This window comes from Malania oleifera, chromosome 2 (genome assembly GCF_029873635.1).
Source record: "Malania oleifera isolate guangnan ecotype guangnan chromosome 2, ASM2987363v1, whole genome shotgun sequence".
NCBI classification, from domain to species: domain Eukaryota; kingdom Viridiplantae; phylum Streptophyta; class Magnoliopsida; order Santalales; family Ximeniaceae; genus Malania; species Malania oleifera.
Genome location: NC_080418.1, coordinates 137,578,817 through 137,604,379, shown reverse-complemented (window position 1 = coordinate 137,604,379; position 25,563 = coordinate 137,578,817). Strand labels below are relative to the sequence as shown.

At 35.4% G+C, this 25,563-nt stretch overlaps 1 protein-coding gene across 1 annotated transcript in view; it reads right to left on the bottom strand.

Moving 5' to 3' along the window:
* LOC131147886 (signal peptide peptidase) overlaps window positions 1–22,395 on the bottom strand; it is a 33,322-nt gene extending 10,927 nt beyond the window's left edge. Inside the window, exons 1-10 of the mRNA XM_058097525.1 lie at window positions 22,099–22,395; window positions 21,604–21,733; window positions 19,005–19,120; window positions 18,763–18,914; window positions 18,565–18,650; window positions 16,899–17,026; window positions 10,557–10,607; window positions 2,834–2,920; window positions 2,633–2,702; window positions 1,219–1,355 (exon numbers count right to left, since the gene is read on the bottom strand). Of these exons, the coding sequence (XP_057953508.1) occupies window positions 1,219–1,355; window positions 2,633–2,702; window positions 2,834–2,920; window positions 10,557–10,607; window positions 16,899–17,026; window positions 18,565–18,650; window positions 18,763–18,914; window positions 19,005–19,120; window positions 21,604–21,643 (867 nt within the window). The 5' untranslated portion in view covers window positions 21,644–21,733; window positions 22,099–22,395. The remainder of the gene's footprint in view (window positions 1–1,218; window positions 1,356–2,632; window positions 2,703–2,833; window positions 2,921–10,556; window positions 10,608–16,898; window positions 17,027–18,564; window positions 18,651–18,762; window positions 18,915–19,004; window positions 19,121–21,603; window positions 21,734–22,098) is intronic.
* Window positions 22,396–25,563: the final 3,168 nt, after the last annotated feature.

Below are 25,563 nucleotides of genomic sequence, written 5' to 3'. Positions count from 1 at the left end.
TTAGAAGAAACTTCATCCATAGTCCACACAAATTAAAGTCCAAGATATGAATTCTCCAATTACATACGCAAAGTAAGAGTTAGAAACGTAGTAAAATAATAAAAATATATTTTCTAACTTTTCTACATAAATTTGGAAAATTGAGAAACAAGATGACATTTTTGTAATTATTTAAAAAACTAGAAATGGAAAATAAAACTATTTTCCCAAGAAAATAGTGCCAAAACTGTTTTTTGTTGTTCATTCATTTCATACAAATGTTGTAGAATTGAAAAATTAACAAGTTTTTGCAATTTTTTTTTTGAAAACTGAAATGGAAAATGAAAACTGTTTCCACAAACTAAACGAGCCCTTAAAATTTCTAAAACAACAAAAAATTAAAATTTTGATTGAACAAATTCCCATTTTTGTCCTTAAATCAAATAAAAATTTATAACATATGATTAAAATAATAAAACACAAAAAGAATAAAAATTAAATTATTATAATAAAAATTAAAATTATTTTAATTAATTATTATATTTCATAATACACTATACAAGAACAATCTTATTGTGCAAGACGATGATAAATAGTTAAAATATTTTTTTAATGGATTTTTATTTTTATAAATTTTTAGAAATTCTATAATTATTTTTATTTTAATTACATATAAATTCATATGGTCATTTTGTTTTAGTTTTAATTAAAAATTATTTATAAAATGAATGATTTAATCTTTCCAAAACAACTAAAAAACATAAATCTGGTTTTCTTCTCCCCCCCCCACCCCTTTTTTTTTTTAAAACAACTGAAAACCGACAATTAAAACCTAGCAAAGTAAACAACAAATTTTCATAATCTGTTTCTTCCTTGTATAGAAAGGAAGATAAAAATCAAAAAACAGAAATGAAACCAAACAGACCCTGAGAGTCAATTCCCTGTAGCAATTTTGGATGGTTGGGAAGAAAAAAAAATTAATAGAGCTTTTGAAGGGTCAGATACCTCTACTAGTACTGAAAAATAATAGATGGCTAAAACTTGTGCTTTGGTTTATGGGTAGCATTTTGCTTATGTCCAGGCTGCAATTGATTTTGTTGACAATATATTGCTCTATATTACACCCTTAGTGAACGTTTCTTTTCTTGTCCTCCCCCCACCCGGGGGGAAAAAAGAAAAGAAAAACAAGGATAAAGAAGGAAGAAAGAAAGAATAGGATAAGAGGTACAAAATTATTACCTGTGCAGCTTGAAACCAATTCATGACAACAATGGTAAGGATCACACCAACTGCATACCCCAAAAATGCACTCTTAAAGTACTGGCTATCTTTCCCTCTGGAGACATCAAAACGCAATGCCAACGCTACAAAGATACCTATGAGAAAAAACAAATAAAATCCCACTTAAGTGCCAAAGTAAAATCAAATGAGCATAATCACAGTAAAGAAAAGTTCTTTAGCATACTTGTATACATTAAATATGTAGAAGTTCAAAATGTTAAAAGACAACATTGGGCTGCCTGTAATGGAACTCGGAAAGTCATGTTAGTAAATGGAAATCATTTGTTTGCTACCAATGAAATCAAGTCAAAGCACCACATAAAATACATTTCATCATTAAAATTTTCTACATCACTATTACTGCTGAATTTCACAGGGCAGTTTACTTGAAAAATTGGACAGAAGCTGTTTTTAATATTCCATCCACATCGAGAAGCGGACAACAATAATAAACCTCAGCTCTTTTTAGTCTGGCCGGGGGTCTAACTGCCCTCTAAGTTTAATGCACAAATATACTGCAAACCCCATTCTTTAGGTCCATCCATGCAACAGATCACAGATGGACAAGAAGATTCTGAAAAGGGGGGATCCAAGCACATCAAAACAATAAAACAACAAAAAATGCATGAAGGGGAAGTGGGGACACAAAAGCAAGAATATAAAGGGGCATAAAATCAAACGGGATAAAAAAGAGAACCAAACCAAGTAAGAACAATTCACAAATAGCACACTAGGGTGTAAATGAGTCAAGCCCACTTGTGAGTGACTCGGGCTTGACTCAGCTTAATTCTACTTGAGTTGAGTCAAGCTCAGGCAACTTGACAAGTCAAGTTCGAGTTTTAAAATACTATTTGCAAGCCTAATCAGTCAAGTCAAGCTCAAGTTAACAAACTTAAGATTGATTGAGTTCAAGTCTAGTTTCAAGATCAAATTTTCGATTTGGATTAAGTTCAAGTATCCCATAGTGTCCATTTGACTCAACTCAAATACATGCCTAAGACTTCAGCAAATATGACCTAAACCGCATTACAGGAAACATATATTCAATTTGGGTGTCTCCTGAATATATCAAATTAAAGGAAACATGCGCCTTTGAGTTCCAAAGTTGCATCTTGACACCTAAACCATGCGTCCCAAGGATACACAGGAATACATTGGTCATCAAAGTGAATATGCACCATAAATTCTGATTTCTGACTGTCAGAAACCCAAGTAAAAGAAAAGGGGCAACAATATTGAACTCCTCACCATTAGAATATTCATCTTGTGCGTTCACAAGATGAAACAATCAAACCTAAAATGCCTCAACCATAGCGAACCTTAACAAAATATACAGCAGAATGTTTTGGAGGTCATGCATTCATTTTTTTACCAGGAATTACAATGTCGCCAAGTCCAAGCATAGAGAAAGGCCGAGCAGAGTCTGCTGTTGGGAACAAAAGCTGCAAGAAAATTGAACAAGCATTGCAATTAGAATGATAACATATTAAATACAATATTCGATAATACAGCACTCAAATATAATCCATCCAAATTCAGGTGACAAAAACCTCAATGAATCAGCAGTACTGACCTTTATAGGAGCATCAAAAGATTTAGCAACACTAACCATCACTGGAGTGAAGAAGACCCAGAAAATATCATACACAAAAAGTCCAGCCTGCAGTTTACAAACCCAACAGGCCAAATTCATGAGTATTTCCATCTGATGTTTAAATAAAGCACCTTCTATTCCACTCAAAACATCATCATGAAAGCGAGTTAAATGATGAACATTCCAAGTCGCACATTGGAGCAGTAAAGCAAACAAGGAGGCACATCCCACTTTAAATTGTACCCAATTATAATTTATGGGCAAGTCTTCCCTTGAAGCAAACTGAGAAGCACAAGGATCCATTTTTGAAATTGGAATTGCCAACAAGGATGGTAAAAAGAAGGCAAGGCCTAAAAAAGAGATGTTTCAATCATATTGATTATTCATTTAGAATCTTAGGATTTTTTTTATAGCAAAAGAAAGTTATATTAGTGGGAAAAGAATTTACATGAGGGATGATGATATTTCTCCCAAAGAAAATCTGAAAAAACCAGAAGAAGACAACTAAAACTTAGGAAAAAGAAAAACTCAACAAGCCAGCACATTCCTCCAATCTCTTAGAATCTCCTGGAAATTAATTCCTCTAAAAATACCAAATCCAACACACCACAGTGATGCTAAAAACGGGACCTTATCCCAGACCAGCTCCCAGATTAATTTTTTCCCGGAGAACATCTGTGCATTACATTCCATCCATATCCCCCATAAAATTGCAAATAGACCACACCTCCATAAAACTGCAAAGATAGTTTGGTCAGCTACACTTTTATCATACCTGGAAAATGAGAAACTCTGTCCTCTATACAGACACTATTGCAGATGCTGCATGTTGTATCACCAATCAGTGTATCACAGCAGATTATAAAGGATGTCAAGCTTGGATGTGCAAATGTAAAAGGTTTTAAATTTTTAGTATAAGTTTGAGCTAATTGACCTTCATGGTCACTCCCTTGTAATTGTACTCTCTCCCAATTTTGTTAATACCAAAAAAAATAAACATCAAAATGTCTCCCTAGCCAACTAGTTTTTTCCTCCTCAATAGAACTCTAATCAAGATGTTCTACTATGAACCTATCCTTAACCACCTCCCCATATAGCACTTTATAAACAAACAATCTCCAACCAATTGGCCTAATTTCTCACCATGGCATCAAACTTAACTCTGGCATCCTAATGAAGCCCTTCCTTTTTCTACTATCAGCCACCCAACGAAACAATCTAGAATTACAATGCCTCACCTTATACCTTAATGCATTTTAATATAGAATTGTGCCTCCAACTAATGTCCTTCCTCACAAGAATCTCCTCCAAGTAATTACCCAAACAAACTCTTCAAGCACCTACACTCCTCCAATTTATCAAAACCTGCCATCTCCAATAAAGCACAATTTTTCCTCTCTTTTATCTCTCCAAAAGTCTCATGATTCAATTTTTCAATTTTTCTTTCGTATGACTTCAATTTTCATGAATTTGAAACCTTCGCGACCATGAACCTGACAGTCATTCCACCAAATATCAATACTAACCGCAAAAGAAAGTTAGGTAACCCACATTCATGTTCTCAAGGGCCCACTTAACCAGATTACAATCAAACAACACCGAACAATGTTTTCAGAAATGTCTGGGAACAACTTCCAGAAAAACAATTGGAAACATTTCATCCCCAATCATTGGCAAGTAAAAGCCCACTAGGGAGGTGAATCGATGGGTATTCCCAAATGCCGTCCAAGTAAGGTGACCCCTAAAACCCCAATCCAGAATAAAAAATAACCCCCCACCCCACCCAAAAAAATATATATATATATATATATATATATATATATATATATCCCTAGGAATACAAATAAGTTAAATAACAATGTAACCACCCCATAGAGACCACCTCGGATTGCAAAGATCAAAAAGATTGACTAACTCATCTGGATGAGACTCTCAAAGTAGACTAACTATGGTCACATCTGCTCACACAAAAACATGATCCAACACTCCCCAAAACCCCCTCAAGTACACAAGAACAGACAAGGAGTAAAATACAGGCAATCATAGTGCCCTACAAGATCATGATACCCCCAAAAGCCCCACCAAATAGAAGCAGACCTCCTTAAACCTAGCCCCCCTCCCCTCCCTCCCCCAAAAATATGCTTCTAACAAAGACGGATCTGTGTCCTCTAATTTGGTTTCTTGAAGAAGTAAAGCACTTGGAAAAACCCAAACCACTACCTCCTTAATCAGTCTACTTGTAACCCTACCCTAACCCGAGCACATCCTAGGAAAGAGATGTCAAATTAACACATTATTAGGATCCAAGCTTCTTCCACCCTCTCCCACAATTTTCTCTCCATACTCAACTTTTTCACCCTCTTCCTTTCCAATCCCAAATCCTTTCCTAGTCAAATAACATCCCTCCTAAGCTAAACAATGTAAGACCTAACTTGTTCAAAAGCAATTGAGCATCTTGGTTCACTCAACTCCAAGGAAATCCACCATCTGAACTATCCCCTCAGCTGCACAATCCAAATGGCACAAAAGAAACTCAGAATTCGTATTAGGTAACACCAGCATAGGAAGAATAGTTGCAGAAGCATCAATCCTTTTCATATGAGCCCTTGATTGAACATATAGGTAGGAGTGAAAGATATACATCTGGGTAACAAAGAATATCAGAGAGCTGAGACAAGTTCCCATCTGGAAAAGAATTTATATGGTCATTCCCCTCTACAATCTGTGAGCACCAACTGCTGTAGATAAGTAACACCTAACACAGGTTCCCCATCAAAGTATCTCCATACAACTGGTTCTCAAGAACCTCAACTTGTCTCCCCCACCTTTTCCTCACAATGTGCAACAGTATTATCAACCCCCACAGCTGCCTTCAATTCTGTCATTGATCTGCGGTCAATCCCCTGTTTTTGCATTAGCTGATCAATGAGCAAAGATTTTACACCCGAATCATAATAACTGTCGCCTGTCTCATCTTCCTCCAAGCATAGCCTGTTAAAACAATTCCATGTAGAAATCACTTCCTTTCCCTTTGAAATAACATCAATCCATTTTCCAGTCATCCTCTGTTTCATAATCTCATAAACCTTTGATTACCAATGGGTAGTTATCTTCATAACTTAACAACTGGAGATAATAAAAATCAAGTTCATATTGGAAAGGCACCACGTGGATCAGCTGTGCCACATTGTGTGAAACACAAAGTGGGGTTGAGAGCATGTGGTTCTGTGGGCCGTGGCAATAAAGCCAATTGGACTCACGGCAATGAAAACGCCATCAATGTCACTTGGGACAGAAACAGGGCTGCACCATTAGTGCTCCATGATTCTACACATGGTTGGGCCAACCCCTAGCTATGGGTTCCAACTAGTACAGACTACAGAGAAAGGGTACAAATCCAGGGACTCCTGCCCCTCATAGAAATAAGAATAGATTTGGTACCCGCCCCATTTTACCAGCTCCCCTCCTCAAAAAAAAACCAGGCCTCATTCATAAACATGACACAGTAAAAGTATTTCTCCATGATTTGACCTAGTCCATTCCCACATAGTGGGACTTCAGGCTTCTTGTTGTTGCTGTTGTTGTTCTTGTTCTCATTATCTGGCCTAGTCAATAACAAATGACTATCACATGCAAACTACCTATTGATTTCAATCTCCTCATTAGACTCATTGCATTTTCCTATTTACAGGAAACACACCACCTTTGCAGAGCTTCACCGCTAATTCACCCCAAGATCAACTGAAGGAGAAAAACTACCACCATCATTATTTCCTTTACAGCTTTGAGGGTATATTTCTCAAATTTAAATCACTTATCCTCCTAGAATTTTTGGGCATCTCAACGCACAACTACATTGCCCTTTGACAAGAACCTGGCTAGATCTGGTCTAAAAAACCTGCTTTGAGCAACATATTCCAAAAAAAAATGATTGAGTTCCATTTTTGACAGCTGTTGTCACTCCCTCGCCAATATGTTGGCTCAACGATTCATCACCAACAGGGCTCACAAAGGAAGTCTGCCAAAGGCGTTGTGTCAGACAAACAACCTTGGCCCTTTGATGAAATAAAAAGGTATGAAGAAATTGCATTATTAACAAAATTACCCTTCACCAAAACCAATGCTTGAGTTGAAAAGGAAACCAAAACCATCATTTTTCCCTACCCAACTGCTTTGCAACCCTATCATCAAAACATAAAGAAGCCTATTATGCTGTAAACCTCTAGCTTTGGGCCTCAGGTTCTAAATAAACCATGAACCTACTGTGAATGGGCTACCCACTATGGACCTTGACCGAGAACCTTTGCACTTGTTCGACCTTAGTTAAGGTTATTTTAACAGCATTCAACAACTGGCCCAGAATAAAAGAAAAACAAATATTACTCAGCCCAATCCAATAGACCCTTCTTCCAGCCCAAACCCGCTCGAGTTGTCTTCTCCCCTACACCTGAAAACCCTAGCCACTGACCCTCTTTCACTCCAATCACAAGCTTCTCACCATGAAATAATCACACCACCAGTTGCAAACCAGCGACCATTTTTTAAAATTGGTGGCCAAACAACTCCATTCCCCAAATCATTTCATGCAACTCTCTCAATACAACTGACAAAAGCGTTGCTGTGCTGCATCGGAGCCCTAGATGTCTTTCAAGCCACAACTGAATTCAACATCTCAACTAAATCTCTCCACTCAAAACCCTTCAAACCCCAAGAAATAAGACAGAATGCCCTTTCCCCTTCAGACTCCACCTTTGACTCCAGGAAGTTCCACTTCATGTCAACTAGTGCACCAACCAAAAAATATTAATTTACAATGGTGACCCTTGGCCATTAAGAGCAGAAATGAGAGGTAGCAATCATAGAAGGAGAGAAAAGCAAGGATGAGAGCATAAAGTGCAAGCTAGGATATATAATTCCTAATTGATGACAATACAAGATATGTAACCATAATTTTATTGCATTAAAAGTCATTAAAGCAGAAAATTTTAAGAACATCCCCACCCTCCTTTCATCCCTACAAATCGCACTCTTTTCACCTTTTTTGGCATGAATTGTTAAAATACACCAAGCAAATTAAACAATCTTAAATAACAGATGTGCCTCTGACTGGAGCTGCAAACAAGTCTATTAACAATCTTTACTTTATCAGAAGCTTCTCCGTTCATTTACCAGATTGCCATGCAGCTGTATTTACCGTAAGAAATGCTATAAAATGTAATAGGGTTGTTAGGAACTGCTTATAAAAAAGTACCTTTCTAAAAAAAGTAGTTACCTGTGGAAGTACCAGTAATAAGAACTGAATTGGAAAAGTGCTAAAAGTCATAAGTACTATTCAATTGTGTATAAAAGTGTGTTAATTATAAGTTTATACCTATTTTTTGGCTAGTTACTTTTATTATAAATAGTGTGAATATATATGATTATAACGTGAATAGATAAAAATAATATAAAATTATTAAATTATGCTAACATTTGTAATTAACATTTCATAATTAATATTCATAATTGACATTTTAATTTTTTTAATTAAAAAATTAGTTAAAATTCATGTCAATAAACATTTTTAATCGACATTATTCAATTAAAATTTTCAGTTAATATCTTTAATTAACATTTTAAATATTTTTTAATTATTAAATTAAATCAACAGTTTTAAAAAATATTTTCAAACTAATATTTAAAACTTCCAATATTTTCTAATTAAAATACTAATTAATTCATAAGTAACATCTTTAGTTGACATTTTTATTATTATCAAATTAAAAAATTAAATAAAATTTTTACTTAATACTTCTAATAAACATTTCAAATATTTTCAAACTAAAAATTAGTTAAAATTTCAAATATTGTCTAGTTAACAAATTTATCAACTTTTTAAATAAAAATTATAACTACTATCTTTAATTATAATTGTAAATATTTTCTGATTAACAAAATAATTAATATTTTATTAATTTGACATTTTCCATTAAATAAACAATATATTATTATTTTCTAGTTAAAAATAATATTATTAATTTATGTTTATAGTATTATTAGTTTAATAATTATTTTATAATTTTTCATTAATTCTTAATCCATAAATTTTTTAAATTTACAAGTTTGCCACATATAAACAGTAGCTACTTGTACGTAACAAGAAGTAATCCTTGATTACTTAACAAAAAGTGATTTTTTTGTGCCAAAAAATTAGTTTTGTAAAAATACTTTTTGCAATAAGTACCAGTGTTTTAAAAGGCGTACGTGAGGAGGCATTTTGGGCATAAAACGCCCAAAGGCGTAAAGCCTTAAATGCATACGCTTCAGTGGAAAAGGTGTACACCTCAGGGGAAAAATCGCGCCTTTTACGCCTCAACTGGGAAGGCATACGCCTTTTGGGAGCACCTAAGTTAAAATAAAATAAAATAAACAACTAACATGCTAATAGGGCTTTGACGAGGGTCAAAACCCCCCCTCTCTCGACGAAGCCTTTTTCTTACAAAGCTTCGTATCTCTCCGACGACACCTCCACCTTCTCGTCTCTCTCCAAGGAGTCGTCGACTGCTTCCGAGGTATCATATCTCTCCAAAAACCCCTTCGGAGCTCTCGTCTCTTTCCAAGCTAGGGTTTGGCTCCAAAGACTCCTCCAGCTTCACACCTCTCTCCGACAAGTCATCAACTGCTTTTGAGGTATCGTCTCTCTCCAAAGACCCCTTCAGAGCTCTCGTCTCTTTCCAAGCTAGGGCCTAGCTTCAAAGACTCCTCTAGCTTCTCGCCTCTCTCCGACGAGTCGTCGATTGCTTCTAAGGTATCGTCTCTTTCTGACAACCCCTTCGAAGCTCTCGTCTCTTTCCAAGCTAGGGTCTGGCTTCGAAGACTCCTCTAGCAACTCATCTCTCCTCAACGACCCTCTACAGCCTCTCATCTCTCTCCGCAGCCCCCTACAACCTCTCTGCTTTGAGTAGCTTCGAGTACTCAACTCTCGCTCTCTCCAATTTTGTTCGCTGCAGCTACTTTTGATTCTTAAAAGTTAGAATCTTGGATGATAAGACATTATGATGCTTTAGTTTGGCTTTTTCTCTTCTTTTTGTAATGTTTTGGCCTATATTATATTTAAAAATTATGTTTTTATTTTTTTCTCCATTATTCTAAAAAAAATTTCATTTTTTTACTAGGTATAAATTGATTTTATTTATTAATTATTTAAAAAAATACAGTCCCAAAATGCTTAAGCCTCAACGCCTTAAAGCATACGCCTCCCCTCGCGGAGGGTAAAATGCCTTGCCTTACGCCTTTGCCTTTTAAAACATAAATAAGTACTCATTTTCTTAGTAGTTCCAAACGGGGGCAAAAGCTGCTGCTTCACCAATAAAAAACAGTACAAAAATATGAGAACAAATCAACAATTACATCTATAAAAAACTCTTTCAGAAAAAGAGATGGTGGTCAAAACTATACTAAACAAATGCAAGCTTCAGTAGTCATTCTTCTACATGTCTGCCTAACTGTAAACTATCTGAAACTTGAACTGATACTTTATTTTAAGGCATTTAGAAGCCTTCTACATAAATCACAATTTCTTACCAAAAGGGAACAAGAATGATTGGCAAGACATGAACCTGAATCCATGACTTTCGATAAAAGCAAAACATTATTTGCAAGTTTACAAATTGTACATCACAAGAGAGCTGGAAAACATAAAAACATAAAATGCACTTCTTACCAGCAGGATGGCACCGGTCTTGAATGACCCAAGTGAAAGCATTTCAATTCCCTGAAAAAGGGCCAATTAAACCTCTGCAAGAGATACCAACTTTGCATAACACACAAAGAAATAAATAAATAGCACATATGAAGGCCAATGAAGTATACAGAACAAATATTATTGCATGTCCAATGCATGCACCCTTATGCACATACAGACACAAAAAGTCCACAAGCGCAAAGAGCCCAATAGACATCCTTCTATTTTTGGTTTCCAGAAAAGAACAAAATGAAAATGATGCAAAACACATATTTAGTAAGCCACTCTTGATAAGAGGATGCAGGCTACACCACGTCCAAGACATGTCCTCAAATTTCAATTTTTATTTTAAATTTCACACTCATGGCCAACATGCATTGGGCACATTAAACAGATGTCCTTTTTCTTTTTCTGTATAAAGGACTAAGCATTCACAACAAAAAAAAGAAGGCCATGAAGCCTTGCATGTGTGCCAACACATGATTCTTCTAATATTATTTGACACCAACCTACCATCCTATAAACACTGAAGGGCTACTTAACATGATGTAACAGCCAACCTAGTTGATTGGGGAGGACTTAAATATATTAATTTAATTACAAAAATTTGCTGTCATTTATCAAAGGAAGATTCCAATGACTGGAAATCAAGACATGGCAGCTGTATTTCACTATGGACAGAACACAGTAATGATAGACAGACAGAATAAATATTATATAAGTGTGCATGTGTGAGTCTCTCTCTCTCTCTCTCTCTCTCTCTCTCTCTCTCTCTCTCTCTCTCTCTCTACATAAATTATATATATAATCAAAAAGTAACATGGAAGTTCAAAAAAATGCACATTTTGATATAGTGGGAGAAGAACATAATCATATGACATTCATTCAATTATTATTGACAAATTCTCACTATATTTATTGACATATAATGATAGAATCACTATGCTTATGCATTTTCTATGATTTTATTTCGAGAGCCCGTGCATTTGCCAAGCAGCCTCCATTCTCTTCGTTGATAATTCTTTGAATTAGGGTGAGTTTGGCCTCCCTTTTTTTTGGAGGAACTTCTTCTTTTAAAAAGTAAAAGTTGAGTATAACATGTTTTTAAAAGTTATGAATTCCAAACTTATAAAAGCCACAGGCTAGATTTTTCCAATAAATTATTCTATTTCATGACTGTTCTTGGTTGTTTTTTTTTCCCAAAGATTACAAAATTATCCACACATTAATTACACTTTCTAAAAAGGCATCCATTTGCAATATTTTTAAATAATCTTCAGGCAGAACTTTTTCACCAAGATCAACTTTTCTTTCTCACAACTCCTTTTTCATCCATGTCGGGCGCGCGCGCGCAGGGGTGGGGGGGGGGAGTATATGGACAATTTCATCTTAGTTTGTAAAAAGATGGTAATTTTGGATCATAGTTAATTTAGGGTTATTTTTGTATTTAAGTATTTTTGGGTTATTTTTTAATTATTAGTTTTTTTTGTAGTGTTGGATATATAAATAGTTTCTTGAGATTAGCAATGATTAGTTGTCATTTTGAATTAAAAATTCTAGCACTGCTCTCCCTCTCTATCTTTTGTGTGGCCCTCTTTCTACTTCTTCCTTCTTTCTTCTCCTTATGTTACTCTCTCTATTCTGCTTCTAATTCTGCTAGGTTTCTGATCTTTCTGCTGTGTCTTTAGCATCCTGTTCTGTCCATCATGAACTCTTCCTCTTCTCCCTTCTTTTTTTATTTCTATTTCTCTCCCTCAATTCTCTCCATATCTCTCTGCTTCTGATTTTCTGTTCCTCTCCTACATCAATTTGGTACCAGAACAGTCATTGAACCATATCCACATTCTTTTGCCACCGCCATTGTAGTCAAGGAACAGAACAAGGAACAGTCAACAGTTATTTTCATTCAATTTCCATTTTCTGTAAGTATTGTTGCACAACTATGAGGCATTCAAAGCATTCAAAGAAAATAAATTTTAAAAGCCCTAGAAACTGCAGCATTGCAAAATTTTCAGAAAACTACAGTCGTGCCACTCATTTTTAAAGCACTGCTTTCTGGAGGATTTTCATGACACTACTATCACCATTAAAAATAGAAGCTCATGAAAGTCCTTTCCCTGAAGTTTCATTGTTGTCCGACCACCAAAGAAGCCCCACACGCAACCTGAAGATTTCTCAGCCACCAACCCCTTTAGTTTCCCATCTTGATGGAGTTTTTTAGACACACCGTGACGCCGCCTGCATCAACAAACTCAGCATCCCTCAATCACATCATATGGAAAACCATTGCCCAACAACCACCACTGGAAGCACGTGCGCGCCAAGCACTGGCAGGTCTTCTGCGTCTTGAAATTGAGTTTGTGCACCAATAAGGACACATAAAACAGCATTCCCAAGCCACAAGGCTCCCTCCTTTGCAAGAGTAGGGGAAAGGTTGTCACAGTGTACGCAGCCTTAACCCTGCTTTTATGCAGAGAGACTGTTTCCTTGGACTTGAACCCGTGGACCAACCAGTCACAAAGGAGCGACCTTACTGTGGATCCAAGGCACGCCCCCTCTAATAAAGACACATGAGTGCACAATTTTTTTGTCTTCATTGGACACAGTCCTGCATCTTGTTATCAAAATAGGGCATTAGACCTGTCCTCAGAAACCCTAAACACTGTTGCTACTTCTAGGCCAGAAATGGCCTTGATTTATCACCAAGTTTGGCTGTTTAGATTTGCAATGATCTTGAAGATCGGTTGCCAACTACTAGGATACATATGTTTATCGATGACCCTACTCTTCAACCTCAATTTTCCATTTCTAACCCAGAGAATAAGCTAAAACGCGTTGCACTAGAGTTTGTTGCAACTCTTTATTCATGCAACATATTATTGAAAATTCCCTTGCAATGATTTCTCCTCCATCCAGTAAATATGTGCCTCCTCTACCCCTCGCATCTTCTCCCTTCACATCTGCGTTAACCAAATCTAGTGAACCTTGTCCATCATTCTAGAATATGAACCAAATGCATATTTGTTTGAGTAGCCAATAGATTTGGATACTAAATTGATTCCGTGTTTGGGGAACTTGTTATTTTATCAAGGACATTGCAGACTTATACATTACTAGCTGTAAGAGAATCTTTTACATACTTTTCCACAGTGATTGCTAATGCGATGCAGCTCATGCCATCTCTTGATTTGCTCACATGTTCAACTTTGTTCCTGCTCATGGAGTTAAAGCTAATATGCAATTTCTAAGCTTAAGTTCAAGTTTCTCTAACAAGGGGAGTTTGATGGAGAACCACCTGTGTACTTTAGATGCTTATATTACTATAGCTTTAGAAATTAGGTTTTTTACTTTAGTTTGGAAAATTTCTGGTTATTTCAGAATTTTGTTAATTTAGGGTAATTTTGTATTTTTTTAGAGCACTTTGGAGTTATTTTGTAATTGTTTGTTTAGTTGTAACATTTAGTGTATAAATAATATATTGTGCATTGTAATAATCTGTTATCAGTTTGAATTTAGAACTGCAGCATTGGTCCTTTCTTCTTCTTTCCCTTCAGTTTCTCTCCGTTCTGCTTCTAATTCTGCTCTGTTTCTGATCTGTCTGTTCTGTCTTTTTAACTCCCTATTCTGTCCAGCAGTTACACTATTGTTCTTCCACCTTCTTCTCTTTCTTCTTTCTCTCTCTCTCTCTCTTAATTCTCTCGCTCTATGTTTCTGATTTTCTGTTCCTGTCCTACATCAGGGAGGTGTTGGAATAAAGCCTTAGTCCACCTGTTTTCCCTTATCAATCTCATAACATATTGCTACACTAACATTATTACTCTGAAAATTCAAAAACAACAGTTGTCAATTTGGGATATTGTAAATTGAAATCTTAATTTTGTGAACCAATAAATCAAATTGAATCGTAAGGTTCAACATGAATTTTTAAAAAAATCAGCTGTAACTCCCACATATAGACATTTTGAAGGTGAATTATTTTTACTTTAAAAAACAAAAGTAAAAAATAACTCAACGTCAAAACGTTTAAACTTCAATCTTCATACCCAAACAATTCTAGGTTCCAAAATAAACCATCCTTGAGGATACTCAAACAAATGAAAATTTTATGTGATTTTTATACAATCAAATTCTTTAAGACAATTTACAAACCCCAAAAATGTTAGAATAATAATTTTAAAGAGATAAAAGGAGATGAATTTTGTTTATTTAATCTGGAGGCCTTTGCTAAAGTTTTAAAGAATTTTGCACCAGACTACTAGTAAGTGTTGAATTTTTGAGTTTTATATGGTTGAGTTTGGCTTTGGCTAGAAATAATTAGATATGTTGGACCCAGGGCAGATATCATTGCTTAATGCATCATGGATCGTGGGACATTGGAGATACTATGTATTGGTAAATTCCAAATTGAACAGTAAACCATAAGAATGGAAAATCATGCAATTAACGGTCAATTCTTGCATACTTAGTGAATTGTAAGAATGGATATTGGAGAATCTTATGATTAATGGTCAATTATAAAGTGAATCATGAATCATGAGAATGGAAAATCCTATAATTAATGGCCAATTCTTGCATTAAGATTCATCTATTTGAATCACAGGGTTATTAAATCCAATCAGAATGTACAACTGGAACCAAAAACTGTGCAATTTTAACAACTGTTGGACTCTGGTGAAAAAATCCACAGTATCAGGTCAATTTCTCTTCTGCTATGGGAGTGGTGTAATCTGATAATTTGGTACTGTAGCTTACCCATTACAGCACCCATGTCCTATTCAATCTTCCTCCCACCTACCAGGACCTTCAAAACAAATTAAATCCTCAATTTGTACTAAAGAAATGGGTACAAGTACCCAGCCCCTCACCACAATGCCAAACAGGAACTAAATATTTTTTCAACTTTAATCCAAAGACAGTGATCAAATGTACCTCTCAAAAATTGAATTTTCCTAGAGTAGTTTAAAAATACATACATGAAAACTGTATAGAAAACAAACCTATATCATTAAAAAAAGGCATCAATTTTACACTACAGAATCAGGAAAATAAAACATGACTCTAAAACATTGAATCTGGCAAAGTCTTAAAAATTAATATAGGAAAAAATAACCAACCAAGGTGACAAAATTTAACTTCATTAATTTGGTTAATTCACTTTCGTTCATTAGATATATATCACATATTTTTTGGTTAGTGGTTCAGTTCACATAAAATTTTAAATGATTAACAGTATTATATTGATTAACTATTAAATTTATTTATTTGTATGGTACAAACCCCCACCAAAAAAAAAAGGAAATAAAATTTTGAGTGGGCCTAGACCACCAAGGCAAAAACACAAGCGGTGGTCTCGAATCACTCTCATTCATGGATATATGGGGAAAGGGGGGCCAATGGATCCATGGGGCAACCTTTCTTGGGTGGAGACCACTGGCCACATCACTGATGTGGCAATCCAAGACCACTCAAAAATTTCTCCCACCGACCCCCTCTAAAAAAAATTTAATAAAAAAAAAAAAAAAAGAAGGAATAGCCTTCCTACATCAATTGGACTGGAACTTGGGGGAGGGGGTCAGGGGGTTGAGATGTCTGTGGGTCTGTTAATGAAATAATTTTTGGAGGCCTACAGAAATTCTGACAAGGTTCGGTGAAAGGAAACTGAATTATTCACACTGCTCCCAAATTCCTCATTTTTAGCTTCAAAAAAATAATTGCATTTTTTATTTTATGCTATTAAACTCTAGTTGGTTTTTTTCTTTTTTAAAGTACAGACAATAGAAGTTACAGGGGCATTTCAAAAATTCAGAAAAAAAAATAGTTGCATTTTTTACTTTATACTATTAAACTCTAGTTGGTTCCTCTTCTTTTTTTTTGAGTAAAGACAATAGAACTAACAGGGGCATTTCAAAAATTCAAAAAAAAAATTTAGGTCTTAATTTTTTAAAACTTATATATATAGGCATTTTAATTTTGACTATTGTACCCTCATTAATTCGAGGAGCAATTATAGGGAGTTTTAGGAATCCAAAATACCAGGCCAAAAGTAAGTGTACAATAAGAAGTTCCCTTTTATACTATTATTAGGTAATAGAGTCCTTAGGAATGAGAATGAATCGATCAGGTTTCCTAAGCACATTAATTCTCATTTGGAATTCCAATTTCCAAACAAGATCATAATTTTGAATTTAGCCCTAACGTATTAGAGAACATGAATAACTCATCACAATCAATCAATAAAGCAAACTCAGACAGGAGAGTGAATTAGAAAACAGAGGCATTAGTGACAGAACAGTTTTATCTTTTAGAATAATGCTGCCAAACCTGAATGCAGAACGCAAGGCCCAATATATTGTTAGCCAGCCAATGTTTCTTCGAAGCATACCATGCGCAGAAAAAGGTTCCAGGGATTGCTGCAACAATCTGAGACCTTGTGAACTCAATCTCCAGAGCTGTGTTAGAAAGGTGTAAAAAAAACATCATTCAGCATAATAGAGGCAAGATATTGTCAACTGGATCAAATGAACCCAAGAGACCGGGGGAAACTATGAAAAGACATTAAGATGCACAGTGTCATTAATAAACAAGGAAGATCATTTAAGTAATCAATCACAATTTAGTTTTCAACTCACAAAACTCCAATGACATATTTACAATTTATTCTAGCAGGCAAAATTAATGTCTTGTGAAGCATAAATACTAACTGACAAAAAATTATATGTGGGAATATGTAAAACCTCAAGAAATACAGCATGTTGAACAATAAGATAATATAAAATATAAATGTGGTACCCCAAACCTGGAGTCAGCAAAGACTTATACTATTATCAGCACAACATGAAGACGAAGGGCAAGAAGAAACAAATATCACACAAATCAAGCAGCCAAGCACCATACAAAACTCACGCAATGCTACTGAATCAGCTAATGCAGGTCATGGTTTCAGTACCAAAGCTTACACAGCCAACAATGCAAGCAAACGGTCCATATAATAGAATTCTGTTGCATGTTACAGACCCAGAAATCCTAAGAACTCACGAATTACTTGTATTTTAGTTCGTAAATATGAATACCAGTGCCCCATTATGAAACAAGATGAGAGTGAATACTTCAAGCAAGATAAGCACGAATACATGCAAATTTTTCTTTGATGTCCCCTTTCCAGAAACTTCAAGCCCAACAGAAGAGCACATATTTCTATGTTCTGTCAAAACTAAAATATTCACAATATTGAGGCAGATTCTCAGCCATCACAAATTTACGGATCCTAAAGGAATGAAGTTTCAACAAGCCCTAGAAATCAAAATCTGGCCATCAAGGACAAGCACAATAAACCAGCTGCACCGTCAAAGCAAACTCTAAGAAACCATATACTACCAACTTCAACATCACGTTGATTGCAACCCATAGAAAACTGATTAATAGAGCAATTATTCTTAAGTCAACTTAGTTATGTGAAAAAACAAATTAACAATGAAAAAAAAAAACAGAAAGGAATTGTAAAGAAAGCTTGTAACAGAACAGATTAACTCAAAGTGTTCATTGAATGAATTTCTGTGTGTGTGTGCATGTGTGCTTATAATTTTATTTACTAATTTTGTGCTCTGGCCAGTTGCAAGGGAAAATTCTTGAGTCATTAAGACAAAATCTCTACACTCCATGTTCAGGCCAATAATACTACCCTTGCAATAATTGGCTGAAATCAGAACTAGAGCACAATATTGTAAACAGCAACATTCCAATTTCAACTCAGAAACAGTTATATTCAAGAGTACACCATCTTATCACGTATGAAACTACAGAACTGCCTAAAGACTTGGACATTTGCATGCAGGGGATTTGAACTTATCAAAAACTAATAGCATTGATTACCTAATGGCAAGTATAAAGCGGTGCAGACGTCCCAGAAATAAATAGAATCATAAGGTGACATAGAAAAGCATTCACAGTATGCATTTAAGGAATACAGAAGAGCAAGGAGATTACATACAACGGAAATAAGGAAAATGCCAGCTAATGACATCTTCATTCCAATGCTTTGGCAAAAATCGTTTAATTGCAGGTAACAATGTTGCCCTGTACAGAGGGAAATAAAATGTGAGATAATTAAGCCACAAAATGAAATTAGTACCAATTGATTACGATTTATGGCAGCAATCAAAAATGGCAATAGATGAAAAGAACATACGATAGAGCGACAATCCCGAGTACAAAGAAGTAGCATGTCAATACAGCATTAACTAAATCTTTTGATAGAAACTTGAAGAGTAAGAACAGTGATAGCAGCATTGCACTCCCAACAAATGGGAACCGCATAGCATGTTCATTCGACATTGTCTCCTGAGTGAAGAGAAACATCATATTATGGGTCAGGAGAAAAAAAAAAGATAGAAATGAAGGAGAATAGCATGTTATAGGTGCTATACTTACTGACGGGGGTGTTGGCTTGACAGACCGATGGCAACCAACATAAACAGAGAGGCATGCAGTGAGAATGACATTTAGATTTGGATCTACTCTCACAACAAGAGGTGCCAACGTTAAACCTGCAACCGAAAAAAAAGTAAACATGAAGAATGAAGGGTCAAAATTTTTATAATCACCAGCACACAATATCAATACTATCACACAAAACAGACATAGAATAAATCATCAAGCACATTTAACTACGATCTTGCCTTTCTTGGTAACTATCACAATGAATCAAGAGCACAGGTACTGAATCAAGAAACAGATACGACATGATACAGAACAGCGATATGGCAGATTTGAACAAATAAGGATTGAAACAGCAGGGATTTTTTTTTTATAGAAAAATAATTGCATTAAGAGAAGAAGAAGAAAATACAAAGATCAAAGGATATGATATCCTCCTAAAAGATGGAGGGAGAAAAAAATTCAATGGGCCCCTCCTCCAATCCCTCCAAAGATCAAACAGTGAAACTCCCAAAAAAAAAAAACCCCAAAAGAGTGAGGTGATTTCAGGCATGTTTTTTTTTTAGATAACAATGAGGTAATTTAAATTGAAAATGAAATATAAAAATTGTTCAAGCACAATTATCAATTGCACTTTTTTTAATGACTGACAAATATTGATATAATTTTTTAATTTAAAAGGAAATATAAGCATCAATCCCACACAAATCAATTGCACTTTTTTCTTTGAGAACTATAGTTACACAATAGCCAACCACTTCATATTACAAAATATTGGTTCAACAACAACAACGAAAAACAAAAAACAAAATTTAGGGAATGACTGATGGTGGGCTACGGGCATGCCACGTCAAGAAATTAAAAAGATTAAGAGAGTGGTGAAATGATGAAGGCTTTAGGAGGGGGGGCTCCAAAGTAAAACCACTCCAATGTCAAAGATCCTTGACTGACTGGAAAATAATCAGGTAATTTTAATTTAAAATGAAATATAAGCATCATTCCTGAACAAATCAATTGCACTTTTTTAAAGGACTATGGTTATACAATCGCCAACTACTTCACATTAGAAAAATATTGATTCAACAATAAAAGAAAACAACTCAAGGGCATGACTGGTGGTAGGCAACGGGAATGGCTCATCAAGAAATTTAAAATAATAATAATAATAATAACAGAGAGTCGTGAACTGGCAATGGCTTGAGAGGGAGGGGGGGGCTGGGAGGTCTGATGATGCTCTGCAAGGCAACCACAGTGGTGCTAGTGCTCCAAAGTCCAACCACTCCAATGTCAAAGATACTCTTGACTTCGAGTCTCTCAGCTTCTCCCAAAAATAGATTTTGGGTTTTCTTAACAGAATAAAGGGACAACCAAGACACAGCATTTCACTACAAGAAGTGCCCAGGGAATGCCCTCTCTATGTTAGAAATGTCAGGGAAGTGTCTCAGCCATGTCCAAAAAATATAAATAAATAAATAACTCCCTAGACGTGTTGAAGATGTGCCAGGGCATGTCGGGCAGGCGTCATTTCAGGCTTTCAAAAGTGTTGGCATTCCCTAGTCCAACATGGAAGCAAAAGCATATAACTTGCAAGTCCAACATGGCAAGCAAGGCAGGTAACGGTAAAGGCTTCCAAAAGTATCATGGTCTCCAAGTCCAACATGGCAGTAAAAGCATAAAACTTTCAAGTTTCTGGATGAGTGTACCAAATTAAGACCCACATGTCTTCCATCGATTGCACTATTCAGCTAATATATCCATTGCACTTAACCAGAAAACAGAGAGATGGAGAACCAATATGCTGTAAGCAGTAGATAAGCAATTGCATGCAATGTTTACTGCTTATTTTATGCCAATACAACACTTCCACTGCAGACAACCAGGAATTTGAGAAGGATCAACACAATTCTTAGTTTTGCAAAGGCATAAAAAAAAGGGCAGCTCAGTGCACAAAGCTCCCATGTATGCGGGGTCCAGGGAAGGGGCGGACCACAATGGGTTTATAGTACGCAATCTTACCTTACATTTTTGCAAGACGCTGCTTCCACGCTTTGAACCCGTGACCTAGAAGTCACATGGCGACAATCTTACCGTTGTGTCTAAGCTCCCCTTCAGTCCACAACCTTCAACAACAAACAAATCCTTCCCCAAAGCTATTGCGGAAGGAAAGTCACTTCATTTGACCAATGACAAAAAAAACCATCTAGTGTTGCTTTCCAAGAGAACCCAGAAGAATTTTCCCTCTTGAGACTAATAGCAAGGAGAGAAAAAACTACGCAAAAACTCATCCAAGCATTTTGGCAAAACCTAAATTGATTGAGGAAGTACATTACATAGTCACACAGCCCATAACCTAGTGGCAATGAACACATAGAAAATATTTTTTAATAATCAGACAAACAATCATGTTTGCTTTCATTCATGCACATAGAGCTCAATTCCTATCACTGATCAACACTAAAAAAAATGCACTATATTACCAAAATATGCCAGCAACATGACATAATGATCTATGACAATTTATAATGGTAGATGTTGAACACTCGCTAAATATTCTGTGATCATCATCAACAACAAATGGGAAAAGGAAACAAACCTGCTAGGGCCAAATTCGCAAGGCGTTCACAGTTCTTCATCGTATGCGTTCCAAGTCAACAAAATTCCTGATTTCAACTAGTAAAAAGTATAAAATTTCTTCTAACACAGTATCTTTCACAATTGCAAACCTACAGCAGATCATCAAACAAAATCATTAACAAAACCTCAACTAATAAAGAAGCAAGCAGTCAAGAAACAAGAAACCAACAGAAAAACAAAATTCTTCAAAACTTATTCCTGAATTCAAAAAAATTATTCAAGATACACCTTTCTGGGCGTAGAATGTTCAGGTAATATAAATTTAAGGTCAGTTATTAGCACTACGATCGTACACGCTCTAATTTGCGTTCATTATTCTCATCCACTTCCACATCCACGTCCATTGACTGCTTCTCCTCAAGTCCTAAGACCCCAAACTTAACTAATAGAATAGGAATCCCAGTTCGATTCAAGATTCAAATGGAGACAGACAGTGAGAGAGGAAGAAAGATACCTAGCAACGAGACAGATGGACACGAGGAAGCAGAAGCAAGAAAGGCAGAGAGAGAGGGGACGACTTCCCTTCGGCCTACGTCGCTGCTCCGACGTCGGCGAGCGTCTCTCCGGGATAGCCTCTTTGTCCCTAGGGCTCTCAGTCGACGGACGAACGGAGAAAATGAACGAGAAAAGAAAACGGAAGCAAGATTGGCAGAAGAGGAGTTATCACTCACGCGCATTCTTCCGGTCACGAAGGTGTCGTGGCAGTGGGTTACATGATGCGCCACGTCTCAGGAGAGAAAACTGCCCAATCGTGTATTGCCATGTCATCGTGTAGACTTCATTCTAAAAATTTTGTAAAATTTTTAGAAATATAACAGCAATTAGCAAATAAATAAAAAATATACAGTTAAATGGGACAAAAAATCTATCACCTATATTCTATATTTATATTTATATCTAGTTATGTAGCGGTGAATTTACTTTATATTTATTTTTACAAATTCAAATTAATTCAGTTTAAAAAATAATTATTTGTGAATATTTTATCTTGTAGGAATAACATTTACTTGAATTACAAGTGAAAAATAAATAATATTTAAAAAATATATTTTTTTTAGTTAATTAAAATATCACATCGAGGTTAGTCTATCACCTAATGATTGAGATTTTCCTTCCCATCTATATTTTCTTTTGGACCCTTCAAGATTCAAATACAAAATTTTCAATTATGAAAGTTTAGAAATCTCGATTTTGGTCCTTTGATTTGGATTTTGATAGATCCAGTCAAATTTCAAGATGATTTTCTATTATATTTTATTCAAATATATTATAAATTCAAATTTAAGATAGTTCCAAACATAAAGTAAAAGAAATTGGTTTAAGAATTTATTATTCATTAAGTTCTTTTAATTCACAACACATTTTTCTCCAAGTGCAATTCAAATAATAAAATATATTGCCACTCATTACATGAAATTTCATGGTCATGCAACATCTTTTTTATTTCTTTTTAGAAAGGAACCATAAATATTAGCACAAAATGGGAGACACGTAAATCCAAAAAAAAAACAAAAATATAGAATTTTCATAGAATTTACAATTTACATCCATCAAGATTTTCTTTACTGCCATTATTAGAATTGTTAATTTTGTTATTAATCTGTTAATTAGTTTAGTTGTTAATTTGTTAGTTATTATTTCAGTTGTATTTTTCATTTCATATACTAGTATAAATACTAGTATAAACATTATCGTAACTTTAACTTTAATTCTGGAATAATATAAATTATTTATTTTAACATGGTCGTAGTAACCGAGAAAAAAAAATAAAATTTAAAATAATAATAATAATAAAATAAAATTAATTAATTAAATTAACAAGTAAAATGAATAGTATGATAAGGAAAATATATATATATATATATAAGTAAGTTATTATGATATGTATTTAATATAAAGGTTAAAGGTATATATATATATATATAGAAAGTGGAAAGCTTCTTCAAGAAGCTTACTTGGATATTTTTTGGAAGTGCTCTCTCTCTCTCTCTCTTTTCTCTTTCTCTCTCCTACAACTCTCTCTCTTCGATTCCGGGCTAGTTTTACGCCGGATCGACAAACCGAAGCTACCACGACGCTCCTGGCGAAGTTCTCTACAAGTCTGCCGGAGCGGATCGTCAGGGAAACGAAGTTGGATTTCATCCCAAATCCAATGTAAGACTTTATATTCAATATTTAGATTTTTGACAGTTGAAGAAAATGATATACGCGTAAAAATACTGAACTTTAATACTGAAAATTTTCAGTTCCAGGGTATTGATTGGGAACGTTGGGAATCATCCCTAAGTTGAGGTAAGACTTTTTAAGTCGAATTTGACTTAGTGGTAGTTATAGAAAATGTTGTACGTACGAAAATACTAAACTTTAATTCTGCGAGTTTTCATTTTTAGGGTATTGAGTTGAGAACCTTGTGGGTACGGGGAAGATTTTCTTATGGGCTTTTCAGGAATCAGGTAAGAGAATAAACTAAGTTAGTTTTGTTTTGAGAAAATGTATGAATATATATATAGCATCTGGTTTCAGGAAAAATAAATATATTTATATATATGATTTATATTTGGAAAATACTGTTTAAATGATGATATGTTGAATACGTAGAAAATTTGTTTAGTGTGGCATGAGTATAAAAATGTTGTGAAATACTGTTTTTTTTTTTAATGGGGACGATATGGATTTCTATGATGGAAAACCGGCGTACGGGCCAAGATATTTTTATATGTATATGTGATTTGCCGGCGTATGGGCCGTGCTATGTGGATGAGATTTGCCGGCGTACGGGCCGTGCTATGTGATTTGCCAGCGTACGGGCTGTGCTATGTGATTTGCCAGCGTACGGGCTGTGTTATGTGATTTGCCAGCGTACGGGCTGTGCTATGTGATTTGCCGGCGTACGGGCCGTGCTATGTTAAAATGTGTAATATCGGCGTACGGGCCGATGATTTTTATGATACACGTATATATGTGAAATGATATGATTGATGTGAAAATAAATGATATGAGATATTTATGTATCACGGTTTTAGTATATGTATATGATATCAGAACCTGGTTGGCTTGGTCTAGGCTAGCACTTGCACGGTACCGTTGCTATGTGTCCATGGTCCTCGTGATCATGATATCTGTGTTAACGCCACTGTACGGAGTGGTGTGAGATTGGATGGTCGATGTGGTTATTTTCAAGAAGTGTGCTGTTATCGCCCCTGGTGTACGGACCAGTCTGGGTAGACCCATCGGACCTACAGACTACTGTTTGACTTGGCAGTGGTCGGCCAACCATTGTCAGGTCCCGCCTTCGGGCCACACAACCCAATCATGTAGGGGTAATACATGACAACAGCCAACTAACCTACCAGGATTGTTTTTATGTTATTATTATTATGATGTGAGATGAGAAATGTTTATGAAAATGCAGTATGTTCTGTCATGTTTTGATATGCATATGTTTTCCCAGATTTGATAAACAGTATTGAATATGTTATGTATGGTATATGTAGAACACAGAATACTCATGTTGCCACACATTGGTATTAGTTTATTTCCCTTACTGAGAGGTGTCTCACCCCTAAATCTTATTAACTTTTCAGGAGCCCCGGATAGGAGAGCGGGAAAAGCCCCGCTGATATAGTACGGTCTATCTACCCTTTTTGAAGGGTAAGTTTTGTAGGGACAGTTAGATTTTGTGGGAAATGTCCCTAGGTTTTATTTTTGGGATGTATATATGAAAATACAGTGATTGTAGTAACTCTGGTATATTGTGGTATATGGTATTGAGATGTACATGTTTGTATATTTTCTGCTGCTAGGGCTTCTGCTTGATGCTTTGATATATCCCTGGTGCCCACGGGCCTAGGTGGATTATGACCTGCTGAGTTGGAATGTAAGATGTGATGATAATTTATATAAAAATATAAATATATAT